The sequence below is a fragment of the Syngnathus floridae genome, chromosome 21, assembly GCF_059516105.1.
Source record: "Syngnathus floridae isolate MCC-2025c chromosome 21, RoL_Sflo_1.0, whole genome shotgun sequence".
Lineage (NCBI taxonomy): Eukaryota > Metazoa > Chordata > Actinopteri > Syngnathiformes > Syngnathidae > Syngnathus > Syngnathus floridae.
The window spans coordinates 2,174,134-2,188,993 of NC_142433.1; the positions used below are offsets into that span (position 1 = coordinate 2,174,134).

The 14,860-nt window shown below is 42.7% G+C and overlaps 4 protein-coding genes across 5 annotated transcripts; all 4 read left to right on the forward strand.

The window, feature by feature from the left end:
* The first annotated feature begins 1,746 nt into the window (after positions 1 to 1,746).
* mterf1 (mitochondrial transcription termination factor 1) lies at positions 1,747 to 3,939 on the forward strand. The gene is made up of 2 exons (XM_088365838.1): positions 1,747 to 1,874; positions 2,157 to 3,939. Exon 2 carries the CDS (start codon positions 2,198 to 2,200, stop codon positions 3,341 to 3,343), a length of 1,146 nt encoding a protein of 381 aa, XP_088221964.1. The 5' UTR covers positions 1,747 to 1,874; positions 2,157 to 2,197; the 3' UTR covers positions 3,344 to 3,939.
* dus3l (dihydrouridine synthase 3-like (S. cerevisiae)) lies at positions 3,796 to 7,460 on the forward strand. Its single transcript, XM_088365816.1, has 16 exons — positions 3,796 to 3,935; positions 4,009 to 4,103; positions 4,316 to 4,559; positions 4,675 to 5,026; positions 5,128 to 5,195; positions 5,277 to 5,366; positions 5,440 to 5,481; positions 5,560 to 5,712; positions 5,818 to 5,934; positions 6,009 to 6,074; positions 6,157 to 6,267; positions 6,424 to 6,520; positions 6,605 to 6,680; positions 6,750 to 6,938; positions 7,006 to 7,134; positions 7,209 to 7,460. The coding sequence occupies exons 2-16, from the start codon at positions 4,024 to 4,026 to the stop codon at positions 7,279 to 7,281; spliced, it is 1,887 nt and encodes a 628-aa protein (XP_088221942.1). The 5' UTR covers positions 3,796 to 3,935; positions 4,009 to 4,023; the 3' UTR covers positions 7,282 to 7,460.
* A 123-nt stretch (positions 7,461 to 7,583) lies between these two features.
* On the forward strand, positions 7,584 to 9,961 carry LOC148379791 (zona pellucida sperm-binding protein 1-like). The gene is made up of 9 exons (XM_088365832.1): positions 7,584 to 8,053; positions 8,196 to 8,318; positions 8,415 to 8,584; positions 8,657 to 8,754; positions 8,833 to 8,981; positions 9,071 to 9,245; positions 9,325 to 9,460; positions 9,749 to 9,823; positions 9,889 to 9,961. The coding sequence occupies exons 1-9, from the start codon at positions 7,636 to 7,638 to the stop codon at positions 9,895 to 9,897; spliced, it is 1,353 nt and encodes a 450-aa protein (XP_088221958.1). The 5' UTR covers positions 7,584 to 7,635; the 3' UTR covers positions 9,898 to 9,961.
* A 334-nt stretch (positions 9,962 to 10,295) lies between these two features.
* On the forward strand, positions 10,296 to 14,718 carry cndp2 (carnosine dipeptidase 2). Of its 2 annotated transcripts, none has more exons than XM_088365829.1 (12): positions 10,296 to 10,534; positions 11,245 to 11,323; positions 11,396 to 11,539; positions 11,649 to 11,811; positions 12,550 to 12,638; positions 12,839 to 13,039; positions 13,114 to 13,198; positions 13,424 to 13,584; positions 13,665 to 13,829; positions 13,977 to 14,118; positions 14,356 to 14,503; positions 14,573 to 14,718. In XM_088365829.1, exons 2-12 carry the CDS (start codon positions 11,264 to 11,266, stop codon positions 14,637 to 14,639), a joined length of 1,425 nt encoding a protein of 474 aa, XP_088221955.1. In that variant the 5' UTR covers positions 10,296 to 10,534; positions 11,245 to 11,263; the 3' UTR covers positions 14,640 to 14,718. The 2 variants fall into 2 exon arrangements, with proteins under 2 accessions (XP_088221955.1, XP_088221956.1); XM_088365830.1 differs by lacking the exon at positions 10,296 to 10,534 and adding an exon at positions 11,137 to 11,160.
* The last annotated feature ends 142 nt before the right edge of the window (positions 14,719 to 14,860 follow it).

Here is a 14,860-nt window from a genome sequence, read left to right on the forward strand (position 1 = left end):
GATGACGACTGATAGGTGGCCTGTAGCCACGCCCCCTGCATTCCACTTGTGTTGCCTTCAAGGACTCGCAGAATTGTTGTTAATGATGATACATTTGTGAATTAAATATTGTTTGTTTTCAACAGGTGCCAGGGTACTTCCAAGTGGCAAAAAATGACAAAAAATGTTTAGGTTCCCAACAGAACATGTAGGTAATGTGGTAGGGTTATGAGTATCTCATTCTCAAGGGTTGACTACTGGGAGCAACATTAAGTTCAGTGTCTTGCTCAAGGACTCTTGGACATGAAGACTAGACTTGAGGATTAAACCCACCACCTACTTTGTTTTGTTTTTTTTGGGGGGTGGGGGGGTCTCCCTAATCATAACCCTAACTCTAACCCTCTCAAAATAATTTTCTCAAATAAGTCATATTTTGATCTGACCTTGGGTATTCTAATGTTAAACATCGCCTCAAGATGGTCTCCCATCAAGGGTATTGATCACACCCTATTTGCATTATGTCATGAAAAATGAATGATTACAAAATATAAAATAATTTTATATTAATTGTCTGTGGTTTTCTCCCATGCCAATTCATTTATGAAGTGAAGAGACTCATTGTTCTCCCTCCAAAAAGACTGCTGCTGTTTCTATGGTAACAGTCAGAGAGCTGTCCCAGTTTGAGGAGCTACCTTTTTGTTGAATTTTTTTTATAAAAACGTTCAAATCCCTTGCTCCAGTCAAACACTCATTAGAGGTTTTGCTATAGTCGTCTCGAGAACATTCTGTTCAACGTACCTGAAGCAGCAGATGAGGACGATGAGGACGCTGTGTGTCGTCGGCTGATGGGAGTGGAGCAACTTATCGTCTGACAGATCTTGAATTCCACCCATCTTCTTTTGGACATGCTGTGTCTAACTTGATGCCACCTGTGAGAGCAGATAGGTTTTGTGCAGCAGCAGCAGCAGCAGAGGGAACTGCAGGGCATTTGAAAGTTTAGGCCCTGGTCTGAATAATTCATTCAAAGACGGAGTATTGTGTCAGCAGCCCCCAAACATGAGCAGAATATAGAGTTTGACAGTGGAATCAAGATTTGAATGATTTGAATTTCATCTAAAATGAAATGAGTGTATTTTCTGATACGATTGTAAACCTTTAAGCCTAAGTTAATGAAAAAAATCATGACAAAACGGGTTATAGAGAATGTACTCTTCACTGATTAGTTGGCCACGACTTATGGTTCTGCAGAGTAAAAGTGGACAAATGTAGGAAATTTAGATTGACAGTAATTGCATTTGATGACGACAACCATTACATTGCTTAAGATGTTCATTTTTTACCTTTTTACCCATCCACACTTGAATCTTACACCATGCAGGAGTGAAAGCTGTTTTGCATTATGAATAGCTTGTACTTCTGTTAAAATATTCATAAGTGGAGACCCTCATCAGTGTTGAGAGCCAAAGGATCAGTGAGTCTGTGTGTTTGAAGCCAGCATAAAGAAAAGATCATTTAAACATGTGACTAAATTTTGAAAAACTAACAATATAACAGTAGAAACAATTTGGTGATGTCACTATGACCTCGTAGGACACATGTTACTGCTACTAAGTAACATAGTTGAAACTATTAGCAATGAACATTGTCCTGTGTGTTTTTTAATTCAAAATATGTAATGCAATCAAACGTATTGTAATGACGCTTATAACTAAGCATGTAACCTCTTAAAACGTTTTAATCAAGTACAATGCGTTTTCATTCTTTTTTGCTAAATAATGAATAAAGACCACAAGGTGGCGCCAGCTACATCGCGGGTAAATAACCAGACAAGAAAAAGAAGAAGATTAATAGAAATCAACGAAGAAGAAAAGGTAACTTCGATTCAAATGTCTCAGGTATGTCAATTTTAGCTAATCAAAAAGGTTATAACAACTATTTACAAACTAATACATTGTCTTCCGCTCACCTTTCGTCTTTTCCTCTTTAAATGTTTTAGAATAACTGTGACGTTTAAATGTGTCTTGTTCTAGAGACAAGTATTCATTATTCATTATTCATTCATTATTTTTTTTCATTAGAATTTATTGTAGTGCCATGTTGTTAATATAAGCTTAAACATTTATAATGTTATGTATGTCTAAATGTCTTGATGTTAAGTGTGATTATGTTATTTTCAGGTCCCATGATGGTAGTTGTAAGGAAATCCCACGGATAAGAAATGGCTACTGCGTTCAAAGCATTTATTGGCCTCCACAGATTATTCACTTTCCAACAACCTTTTAAATGCATCACAGTGCAGTCTGCGACAACTTGCCCTTTGCCGAGGTTTTACAATGTGGCACCGAAGGAGAATGATACTAAACCATCTGTGAACCCTGAGAACAAGTCTCTGCTGGAGAACTTGAATCAGTTGGGGGTAGATGTGAAGAAGGCACGTCAGCGCCAGCCCGGCGTTCTCCGTAGGGTCTTCACAAATGAGCAGGGCCTGGCACTCTTCCTGCAGAGCAAAGGTGCTAGCCGCCAGATTGTTGCCAGCATCATATCACGTTATCCTCGTGCCATCACCCGTTCCCTGGATCATCTGGAGGAGCGCTGGCAGCTGTGGAGGAACATCTTCCAGACCGACACGGAGATTGTGTGCATCCTTGAACGCTCGCCCGAGTCATTCTTTCGCTCCAGTGACAACAGCAACTTGAAGAAGAACATAGCTTACCTGTCTTCACTAGGACTCAGCAACAAGGACCTTCATCGGCTGCTCACCACTGCACCGCGCATCTTCTCAAACAGGCTGGAGCTCAACAAGCAGATGGTGGAGTTCTTGGAGGACATCAGTGCTGAGCTCGGCGGGACTGGTTCCAGGGAGTTTGCCAAAGCGATCATTTCCAGAAACCTTTACATTCTCATCCGGAGCACAAAAAGAGTCAAGGCGAACATCGACAACTTACAAGCGGGTCTCAAATTGAGCAACGCTGACCTCCTGACCCTGCTTCAAGGGCCGGCTGCAAGAATCCTGGACCTCTCCAGTGAGTACCTAAAAAATAACATTACCAGCCTTAAGCAGAGGCTGCTTGTGCTGGGCCTTTGTGAAGATGATGTCAAAAAGATGATTGTCAGCTTTCCAACGCTTCTGTACACAAAGGAAATGACACTGAGCACAAAATTGGACTACCTCCTAAAAGAAGGAATCACAATTAAGCAGATACTGAAGAAGCCCAAGATATTGGACTACAGCATGGAGAATGTCACAGCCAAAATTGACAAGCTTCGCAGCGTCGGCTATGACTTCCAGGCACACGGCATCGGCGTCCTGGACTTGAGTCAGAAGCGATTTTCAGCCAAGATAGAGAAACTCGCGGAGGAGTAAATGGAGCCTTTTATATTCATATAATGTTGCTCACCATTCAAAGTGTATTTTGCTCTGACTGAATAATCTGCAGCTATTTTCTTACTTGAAAACGGGAAATATATTTCATATAGTGAGAGCAACTTAAGTATTAATATTAGGTGCATTTTACTTTCTGTGTCTTAAAAACATGTGTTAATATGGCTTCTGCTGCAATTGTAAAAGCAAATAAGTAATTTAATCAAACAAATGTACATTACTATTATAAAATACGACTGAAGAAAACGTTGCTTTCTACGTACTTACTATATTATAATGATTGTAGCACCCGGGACGAAGATGATGATGCACCTGCATCCCCGGGACGGAACTAATCTTTGTCATATGTCGTTTCCGGACCCCTTTAAGCGATGGACTGAGTCTTACTCACGCGTAGTTTAGCTTCTTTACAGTGACAACCTAAACACATGTAAATAAAAACGACTTTCATACAGTGCTCACTGGCATTAAGAAATAGCTTATGCTTCGTTGTCGACTGTTTCAACTGCGATATTAACGTGGTGTTAGCCCCAAGCATACTAGCAGACAACAGGCTGTCAACACCGGCAAACTAGTAAGTAAGCGCCACGGCAGATGTTCACTATCAATTACTTACTACGATAATCGTGTATGTTGTACTTTAACAGAAACAAGTAGCTGTGATGGAAAAACCTGCAGAGGAAAAGGTAGTTGCAAAAGTGACGGAGGCTGCAGTAAAGGGAGAAGCAGCCCTCAAACCAGAGTGAGTCGTTCAACTATGAACAACTACCAAACTGTTTTGATTCGCTCCTTGCTGATTCACCTATTCTCTAGTGTTTTGGTGCACTGTCCAAAGCCTTTTTAAAAATAAGTCATGCTTTTGCACCTTGTTGTTGCATGTCGGTGCAGACCACTGCCTTTTCTAACCATCTTAACACCAAAACACGCTTGTGACCCCCCCAACTGCATTTACAGATTCATCACCAGCAAAGAAAAATTCCATGAGTTTCTTGACTCCCATTGCCCGAAGGGAGGCGAGAACAAAGTGACAGGGGAGCACTCTGGGGAGCCTGAAATAAAAAAGGTGAAGTTAGACACAGAGGATGTAAACAAAGGCGCCAAAGTGGATGGCAAACGACTGAGAGGGCAGAACAAGTCAAGGCCGCACAAGAAACCCACTACGTACGATGAAAAGAGGCTGTGTGCCTCAGTTATTCAGGTAGGAATTTTAACGAGATTTCTATTTTCTACATAACTTGCCCTAATTAGGTGAGCTGAAGCCAGAGTTAACCTGTTGTGATTGGATGTTCTCAATGCCCGTTCCTCATTGTCAGGGCAACAAGCAATGTCCTTATGGCGACAAGTGCCATTTCTACCACGACGTCGCCACCTACTTGGCCAACAAGCCCGCCGACATCGGCGAACGCTGCCACGTGTACGACACTTTTGGTAAGTGCGCGTACGGCCTTTCCTGTCGCTTCGCCAAGGCGCACACCACGGCGGAGCTGAAGAGCGCCGAGAACGCCGACGTGGTGAAAATCTACGAGGGCCGCACGCCGGTCAGGAACAGCCTAAGTAAAGAGCTGCAGAATCGTCTGAGGAAGCATGCCGTTGATTTCGACAAGTCGGCAGAGTACCTCAAGACGCTTAACAACAACAAGGATAAAAAAGAACAGCAGGGCAATGGTAGGAAGACATTTTAATTTATTGATTATTTAAGACAGCGGTTTTCAAACTGGTGTTCAGTTATTTGGAAATTTGCAAAATCATGTGGTATCTCTTACCAGGTACTGCAGATTTACCAGCAGAACAGACGACCCAATCAAAATGTGAATCCACTGATTCAGAAACACAGGTAAAAAAAAAAAAAAAAAATGTAGCTACTTGATGAAGCACACCCAAGTGTTCGATTTACACCGAATCTCTTTATTTTCAGGTGAGCTCTGAGAAGTCGGCCACTGTGAAAACTGTCGGTGCGTTGACCGATGTAGATGTCATCAAGTTACGAGCATGTGAGAAAAAGCAGGTAGCTTTCCACCCTCCCTGTATTTTATTTTTAGAAACAAACAGAAGACTGAATGAATGTTTTGTCCTTGAAGGTGGACTTCCGAGACAAACTCTACCTCGCCCCGTTAACAACCGTAAGCACCTCGAGAGCGGACGTTTCACACGCGCCTTTGCCGCAGCCGTTCATTGTCGACCTCCTCCTCTTTCCTCAGTGCGGCAACCTGCCGTTCCGCCGCGTCTGCAAGCGTCTGGGAGCTGACATCACCTGCGGCGAGATGGCCATGTGCACCAATCTGCTTCAGGGTCAGCAGTCCGAGTGGGCCTTGCTCAAGAGGCACGAGAGTGAAGATCTCTTTGGAGTTCAGGTTCGAAAACATTGAACAAGTGGAAAGGCCACCACACACCAAAATGGCAATATTGCTAATTTTTTAGCTCCTTGAGTCTTTTTATTTATTTACTATTTTTTTTAGGTGGAGGGCTGCTTCCCCGACACCATGACGAGATGCGCTGAGCTCATCAACAACAACACAGAGGTGGACTTTGTGGACATCAACTCGGGGTGCCCCATTGACCTCGTGTATAAAAAGGTGAGCTTTTTTTTTCCGCTATGTTGTCTCTTAAAATGCACAAGCCTGACTCATGTTTGTTTTTTGGTCCTCAGGGTGGGGGCTGCGGCTTGATGACCCGCACCCGCAAATTTGAACAGATAATACGGGGAATGAACTATGTGAGTGTGCATTTTCAGATGATTAGGTGCAATTTTTGGAGGAAACAAATGTTTATTTTCTTTTTTTTCTTTTCTACTATAGGTGCTGGATGTCCCTTTAACAGTGAAGATCCGCACCGGCGTTCAGGAGAAGAACAACATCGCACATAAACTCATCCCAGAGATGAAGAATTGGGGAGTGTCTATGATCACGGTAATTATTTTTTCTCCAATCTTACTGCCGGCTCAGCTTTGCAAATGAGATTTTATTTTCAATTGCCTTACCTGGTGAAATCAAATTGAATAAAATGAGCTTAAGCAGTTTATTGCCTGCCTAACATGTTTTCTTCTTCTTCACGTGGTACTTTAGCTCCATGGCCGCTCCAGAGAGCAACGCTACACCAAGCTGGCCGATTGGGACTACATCACTGCCTGCTCCAAGCTGGCCAGCCCCATCCCACTCTTTGGTAGAATTGGAAAGATTGATCCATCTGGAACAATTGTTGCATTTTTAAACATGCAGGGCAATGCATTGATGTTTTTCTCGTTAGGTAATGGCGATATTCTGTCCTACGAGGATGCCATGAGAGCCAAAGAGACAGGCGTTTCTGGAATCATGATTGCAAGGTTGGTGTTTCTTTTAGTTCCAAATCAAACTATGAAAATGTATGTATTATAATTCTGATCATATACCAGGGGTGCTTTGGTGAAGCCATGGCTCTTCACGGAAATCAAGGAGAGCCGTCACTGGGACATTTCATCAGCCGAGCGCTTGGACATCCTCCGGGACTTCAGTAACTATGGCCTGGAGCACTGGGGCTCGGACACACGCGGCGTGGAAAAGACACGCACCTTCATGCTTGAGTGGCTTTCCTTTATGTGCAGGTGGGACGCTTGTTTCATGAGCAACTTTTCACATGCGGACTTTGTAACGGGTTAAAATGTATTTTAGGTACATTCCAGTGGGACTGCTGGAGCGAGTGCCGGTGAAGATCAACGAGAGGCCACCCTACTACATGGGGAGGAACTACTTGGAGTCCCTGATGGCCAGTCAAAACGTTGGCGACTGGATTAGGATCAGGTGAGCGGACAACCTGTTCCATCCGGAGTCTTTTTCATTTGTGCTTTCTTTCAAATGTTTTGTTTGTTTTCCAGTGAAATGCTGCTTGGACCCGTGCCCCCAAATTTCAACTTCTTGCCCAAACATAAAGCCAATTCATACAAGTGATTGATACTTTTTCCCCAATAAGAACCACAAAGACAATTTGATTTATTTGTATTTTATTTTTTTGTGGCTGAGACTCAAGTAATCAAGTGCATTCTGGCTAATAAGAAAAATTAAGTTAATTTGTGTTTGGGTATACTTGTACGTGCAATAAAGCCACAACCAAATTTGTATTTAAACAATGTATGAGTCAATTTTGTTCACACAAAATAAACCTAATTAAGCCTATGATAAAATCAAATATGGCTGACGTTGCACACCTGCCTCTTAATTGGCTTGGGTTTGACCAATGATAAGCCACCAGCTGTGATCAGTTATGTACCTGGGCCAAGGTGTGGCAGGTGCATTGGTTCTGCTATGTCACATTTGTTTTCTTTTGGGGTCCATATGGCTCATCTGTGGCTGCTGGTGGTCATGACCTGGGGTCTCCTGGTTTGGGGATGGGATCAGGAAGGTGAAACATCACTTTCTGTAGAACTGAAACCCGACACTGGGGTGTTGGATGATGATGATGAGAACAGCAGTGAATACAACAATGAAGGCGAAGGGACTTTACCTGATCCTGAGGAACCCGATCTGGGAAAGGGAAGTTGGGCAACAAACAGAACTCAGGAGGCATCTGTCGAGTCCTCCCCAAGGGTATGTAAGAGCACCACTGATCCAAGTCAAGTTGATTCCACCCCCAGCCCATTGCCTCGCTCAGGCGTCCCACCTAGAGCACCCGCGTCAAGGTGCCGCACACCGCCGCCCCTGCAAACGCCACCAAGGGCTCAACGTGAGTGCAAAGTGACACTTCAGACATGATACACTCCTAGTGAGAGTCAGTCTGTCATTAAGTGGTAGTTTGGTTTAACTGGTATGGTGACTATTTTGGAAAAATGTCTCCAAAAATCTCCTGAGTTAATATTTGATTTCAGACTGTACCGTGGCCCTTGAAGAACAACTGCTTTGTGGCCATTCCGGAATTTTGCCCGTTGACTGCGAGGCCATGGGATGTTGTGTGAATCCAACTTCGCATACATGCTTCTATCCAATGGATGGTGAATTTTTATTTCTTCTAATAAAAGTTGCATTTGCACGATTTCAGGCTTTTTTTACATTTTAGCTTTCCAATTAACGTCAAATTTTCCACACAGAGTGCACGGTAGATCTCCATTTTGTTTTCATCATCCGGTCCACATACGCATCCATGCCTGTTGACCCCACCCAGCTTGTGATTCCCGGAACAAAGTGCAAACCCGCTGTGGTGAATTCCAACTTTGCCATCTTTAAGTTTAAAGTAACAGAGTGTGGAACGCATATGTATGTAAGTTGTTACTCAGTCGCATGCAGACTTGCTTGCTTTCTCCTGCCTCAATACATGCCAATTGACTTTCAGGAAATTGGCTTGACAAGGTTCTACCTGGCTGAGGTCCAGACACTAGTCCAAGCTCTCAACCTCAAGTATGGCATCATCACAAGAACTGATCCGTTAAGGTTGTCAATGTTACACTAGCGACAAAAAAGTTTTCTCCACTGGTGGCGATGTCATTACAAATTTCCCTTCAATTTTAGGTTCCTAGTGGAGTGTCGCTACGGATTGGCTGCTCGTAACCAGCAGCCGTTGGCCAGCGTCGGCTTCATGGTGAAGATCCCAAGTCGCAATGTGCCGACGTCCATCTACTCCGATGGTTTATACGGTGTTCAATTGAGGATCGCGACAGGTTGGGATTCGCAGATTAATTCGTGATCCTGTGATTGATTACTTTGATGTCACCCTGTCTGTTTTGGTGTTGTGCTTAATTCCAAACAGATAAGAGCTTTTCTACTTTCCTGCCTTCTTTCCCTAAATTGCGGTACATCCTTGGCAAACCTGTGTATTTGCAGCTGAGACTGTTGTCTCCTAAACCCAAAGCGACCATTCTGGTCAAGTACTGTCTGGCGTTCCCTCGCTCAGCAAAGAATGCCCTGGTGCTCGTTTACGAAGGGTAAGCCATCCTCTCAACTCACCAACCTCTATTGCCGTTTTTATCTGACTTACGAGGTACGCCATGTTTCTCACTGTAGGTGTGCTAATCCTTATGATCCAAGTGTGGCTATTCTGCAAGTGAGTGATTTGCCCCAAAATCGCCATCAGAGGCATTTTGAGGTCAAGGCATTCCAGTTTATGGATGTTAAGACTAAGAGGTACCTCAATGAGCAAGTGAGTATCTGGAAAGCCATTAGAGTGGAGCTTCTACTGATTCTTATTGCTTGAAACAATGCAAAGATGTTTGAGCATGTGTTCAATAGCCACTTTAAGGTCCATGTAGCAGTAGTAAGACAATTTAGTGGACAAAGCAAATGACCTGGGTGAATTTGTTGTAGTCACCAAGTCGTTTTATTAGTACTTGGAATTGTCTTGTACAACTGCATAGACCTGAAGCTTAATATTTGATATAGAATAAAAACTCAAATAACTATCCATCATACTTAATTTTGCCCCTTACAGATCCACTTTATGTGCTCTTCTGAGGTTTGCTGGTCAGATGAGAAAACTTGCGAAGAGCGCTGCTTTGATGGAAAAGTGAGATTGTAACTATTGCATGATGGTGTTAGAGTAAAAATATTTTAATGTTACTTTTTTTGCAGGAATCTTAAGGACTCATAGCCTATGGACAAAAACCTACATTTTATTGTACATTAAATAAAGCTGCCAAATGTATCCTGTTGTGCATTTAATCAAACAAGCTGCTGAATGGATCATGTTGGGCATTTAAATCTCCTCCCATAATGTGTCAGGTAAAGGTCACTCATCATTTATTTGTTAAAACTGGATTGCTGTTGCAAACTGAATATTTAATTTATTTGAAAATGTCAGACTAATGACGTCACTCGATGACCATGCGATTGTATTAGCATGTTTTAGTTAACGTGCTCTATTTTCGTCCCAGTACTAAAAATAATTCATGTTTATCTACTGTTTAGGTGTTTGATTTTAATTCGATAATTTAAAAAATTATATATAAAAGAGACCAACTTATTTGCAGTGACCCACAATGCATTGCAGAACAAACACGAGAGCAAAATATCAAAACATTAAAGCCCATTTTCACGTCCTCTCTCTGTTTTGTAAACCTGTTCATCTAACAAATACAACTTTTACGTCAATTTGCAGTTTAAGGTTCGGGTTGGGGGTGTTGCAGTATTTTCTTTTTTTTATTAGTACGACGACGAAGCCCGGCATTCGTCAGACTGGGGGAGTGACGTTAAGAAATTGGCCGCACGAGTTTTAAAAGTAAGTAGGAAATTATTCCATCAAATCATTGTTTATCCTTATTCCTCAAACGGTTCAACTGTGTTATTGCAAAGTATTTTAAAGAAAACGTTTTTTCCCTATACGGTTTACTGGAAATAGCACTGCTATCGACCACGAACCTGACGGCTAGCTACTTGTCGCCCTCGGTTTAAATTCTTGACTTTTCTCTAAGAAAATAGAACACTAAACGAATGCTTAAAATGCTGCTGCTGTTGATAAATGTCAATCATGAGTCCTTTTCATTGAAGCAAGACAATGTATTTATTGCATCATTCATATCTAAGGCAATGTATAGCTTTCAAGGGGCAATAAAACAATGATTAAAGACAACATTAAATGAAAATAAGATACGACCCCACCCTTAAAGCATCTGTAATGAAAATATTCACCATAACAGTAAAGTGACAAAAGCACAAGTGAGCTGTCAGAGCCAGCTAAGTCTTCGTTTGCAGCCCAAATTCGAACTGGTTTTTCATGAAACTGAAAGTTTCAATTTGGTGAGGCGTGTCAAGCCTTAAGGGTGCAGTAACCAAAATCAACAGAATATAAGACTGCAGATGTAGTTCCCTGTGCTCTTTGGGTAACCACACACTGCTGTCAGCAAAGTAGGTGGAGTTAGACTCATGCACAGCTCATAAAGCAGTGCTAAGGTGGAGTTTGTCTCACTATTCTCCCTCTGTCATTCTCAGCTATTTCCAACCAGACAAAATGGCTCATCTCCCTGCTCTTTTCAAGTATGTGGATGAACACCAGGAGCTTTACATAGAGGTAAGTTGATGCTACTCTAAATCCTCTACTGTAAAAAAAATATATATATTTTGATATATATATCTTGACCAGCGCCTGGCGGAATGGGTGGGCGTCCAGAGCGTGTCCGCCTGGCCCGAGAAGCGCGACGAGATCAAGAAGATGATGCAAATGGCTGCTAAGGACATTGTGCGGCTGGGTGGCACAGTGGAGATGGTGGACATAGGCCAGCAGGAGGTATGACCAAACACAGTAATAGAACTAATCAGCATCAACAGAAGAAATAATTTGACATTAAAAAAAAAAAAAAGGTTTGTATCCTGTTGAGTGTTTCTATTTGTTGCAGCTTTCAAGCGGGGACAAGATCCCCCTGCCTCCAATCATCCTGGGACATCTGGGCTCAGACCCGGGAAAGAAGACAGTGTGCATCTACGGCCACCTCGATGTCCAGCCGGCCAACATCGACGACGGCTGGGACACGGAGCCGTTCACTCTGATCGAGAAAGATGGTGAGGATGAATAAGATGGAATTGAAAAGTGAAAGTAACACCTCGCCAACATACTTCAGGATTAAGTGTACAAAAGGAACAAAAACTGTTACTTTCACTTTTCTATTCTGGCTGTTTTCGGCTGACCTGTTTTGATATGACACATTTGAGAAGTTAACATACCTGAGGTGAAAAAGCCTGCTAAGTTTATTTTTCAGCTGCACAGTAGGTTTTACGTTTACTGCTCCAAGCATGGTAGGACGTGCAGCTTTTATCATCGTTGGCGCTCATTACCAAAGTCCCTTTTCCAAGTCATCATGTCTTATCTCTCTACTCGCAAAGTAGAACTCGGTAGTAAGTGTCATTATCTTGCTTTGTTGTCGCTGTTGTTGAAGTGTGGACTTTCAAGGGCTTATATGGACTGATGATCCACTAAAATGGCATTTGCGGTGATCAGTCAGCTGACAGAAAGCAGCACCTCCTCCACATCCTCTTCCCGTCTCTTCCTTTTTGCCTGTTCTGCATTTATTTTGCTCATCTGTGCTACAATAAGAAAATGTATTCAGCTAAAAAACATTTGGAACAAAGCCCAGACCTCAGTCCAAAGTTTCTGTTTTTAAATTAACTTACCTGTGTTACGATAACAACTATTTGGATAATTCTTACAAAGCTGCCTCATGCATAAAAATATAATTTCATAGCCAAAAAACGTTTAGATTGTTGTGAAATAAACTTTTTTGTGTGCGTGTGCGTGCACAGGAAAGCTCTATGGCAGAGGCTCCACTGATGACAAAGGTCCTGTGTTGGCTTGGTTTAACTGCATCGAAGCCTACCAGAAGATCCAGCAGGTATACTTTAAACAAGAATGTATCTACAACTTGATTGCTTGACGACCACTGTTGAGTGTCCAAAGGTCTCAATGGAAAATAGCTTCTCACTACAGTCACTTAATCATTAATCCCACTGGCATCAATCACAGCATTTGTTGCTTCTACCAACTTTGTTTGTTTTAATTCATATTTATTATGACATGCCTCTTACTTGGCAGGAGCTTCCCATCAACATCAAGTTCTGCTTTGAGGGCATGGAGGAGTCAGGATCAGAGGGCCTGGATGAATTGGTCTTCTCTCGCAAGGACAGCTTCTTCAAAGACGTGGACTACGTTTGCATCTCGGACAACTACTGGCTGGGCAAGACCAAGCCCTGCATCACCTACGGCCTGAGAGGAATCTGCTACTTCTTTATTGAGGTTGACATCTTGACTTTTTGTTTTGAGGCTTTGACACACAGCATGTTTGTTATAGCTTGGCACTATTTTTAAAGGTTGACGGATGTGAGAAGGACCTGCACTCGGGCGTTTTTGGCGGCTCTGTTCACGAGGCTATGACGGACCTTATTTCACTTATGGGCAAGTGAAACTGCTGTTTGTTCTTCTAGCTAACAGTGCATAAAAAAAGGGAACTTATTGTACCTCAAACTGGAGCTGAGGCTTAGTCAGTGTGAAGGGACATTTTTTTTTACAAAAGATGCCCTCACATTCTCAGAGTTTTGGAGCACTTATGAAGAGTGGTGGCATCTCCACATTCTCCACTTTCCACAAATCTGACCGTTTGCTTTTTCTCTCTTTTTAAAGGCTCGCTGTTAGACAGGAGAGGGAAGATCTTGATTCCTGGCATTTACGACGACGTGGCTCCTCTCACAGACGACGAGAGACAGCTTTACGAGAAGATCGAGTTCGACTTGGAGGAGTACTGTAAAGACGTCGGGGTCGGGCAGCTACTGCACAGCACCAAGGTAAGTCAAGGCTGTCGTGATGGGAGAAGCGAGGCCATAGCGCATTTGGGTAACTGATTTTCTTTTTTTCATTCTTGCAGGAGCAAATCCTAATGCATCGCTGGAGGTACCCCTCGCTTTCTCTGCACGGCATTGAGGGTGCTTTCTCCGATACGGGCGCCAAGACGGTTATCCCCCGCAAAGTCAACGGCAAATTCTCCATCCGCCTGGTGCCTGACATGGATCCCAAAGTTGTGGAGAAGAAAGTAAGATAAAACTTTAACTTAAAGTCACACTTAAAAAGTTGACTCGCTCACTCACTCACCATCATTCTAAATCACCAATATCACACAAGTCAATATTTCTGTGTTTAATTTGTATTTATTCACCACATTCATTATTTTGGTTTTCAGGTGACTGACTATCTGCAAAAGAAGTTTGCAGAACTGGAGAGCCCCAACAAGCTGAAAGTGTCAATGGGCCACGGGGCCAAAGCCTGGGTGTCCGACTTCAACCATCCGCACTATATGGCGGGTCGCAAAGCCATGAAGACGGGTATGTACTGCTTATCACGAAGGTGGCAGAAGCACTCAAATTCTGTACTCAAGTAAAAGCATGGGTTATTACGTTTAAAACAAAAAAGACTCGTAAAATTAGGACTTATTGAAATAGTCTCCTCACTGTTGTTCAAATGCCAGGTTTTATGACGCAACATTTCTTCCCACTACTTTCTTGTCAATCTCTACACTGGCAACCACTTGGTTTAAATCATCTGGCTCTATCGCATGACAGTCTTTGGCGTGGAACCAGACCTGACACGCGAGGGCGGCAGTATCCCCGTTACCCTGACCTTCCAGGAGGCGACAGGGCGCAACGTCATGTTGCTTCCTGTGGGTTCCTCTGACGACGGAGCGCACTCCCAGAACGAAAAACTCAACAGGTGCTTGTCTTTTTTACAGCCTTTTCTTCAAGCGTCGTGAGTCATGTTCTTTATTTTGTTTATTCTCAGAACAAACTACATTCAGGGGATTAAGATGCTGGGTGCGTATTTCCATGAGGTGTCCCAATTGGAATAGATCCCCGTTGTCACAACCACACACATTGCTGCTGAATTAAATAGCTGACAATAATAAAAACATTTTCTTTGTTACTCTATTCCTGGCTGATGTATGTCTCACTAACCCTAAAAGGTACAGTATATTATTACGTATATTATTCATATCAACCAGAAATGTATGATGAATTATGACCCCAAAACAGTATGAAAGTTTCAACCCATTGTAAGTATAATCAGATT

Bases quoted from the DNA above. Each gene is read 5' to 3' on its own strand.
- mterf1 (XM_088365838.1), top strand. From the start codon at position 2,198: ATGGCTACTGCGTTCAAAGCATTTATTGGCCTCCACAGATTATTCACT.
- dus3l (XM_088365816.1), top strand. From the start codon at position 4,024: ATGGAAAAACCTGCAGAGGAAAAGGTAGTTGCAAAAGTGACGGAGGCT. The intron at 4,560-4,674 runs GTAGGAATTTTA...CCTCATTGTCAG, and splicing joins TGTGTGCCTCAGTTATTCAG to GGCAACAAGCAATGTCCTTA. The intron at 5,713-5,817 runs GTTCGAAAACAT...TATTTTTTTTAG, and splicing joins AAGATCTCTTTGGAGTTCAG to GTGGAGGGCTGCTTCCCCGA.
- LOC148379791 (XM_088365832.1), top strand. From the start codon at position 7,636: ATGTCACATTTGTTTTCTTTTGGGGTCCATATGGCTCATCTGTGGCTG. The intron at 8,054-8,195 runs GTGAGTGCAAAG...ATTTGATTTCAG, and splicing joins AACGCCACCAAGGGCTCAAC to ACTGTACCGTGGCCCTTGAA. The intron at 8,585-8,656 runs GTAAGTTGTTAC...ATTGACTTTCAG, and splicing joins AGTGTGGAACGCATATGTAT to GAAATTGGCTTGACAAGGTT.
- cndp2 (XM_088365829.1), top strand. From the start codon at position 11,264: ATGGCTCATCTCCCTGCTCTTTTCAAGTATGTGGATGAACACCAGGAG. The intron at 11,812-12,549 runs GTGAGGATGAAT...GTGCGTGCACAG, and splicing joins CACTCTGATCGAGAAAGATG to GAAAGCTCTATGGCAGAGGC. The intron at 13,199-13,423 runs GCAAGTGAAACT...CTCTTTTTAAAG, and splicing joins GGACCTTATTTCACTTATGG to GCTCGCTGTTAGACAGGAGA.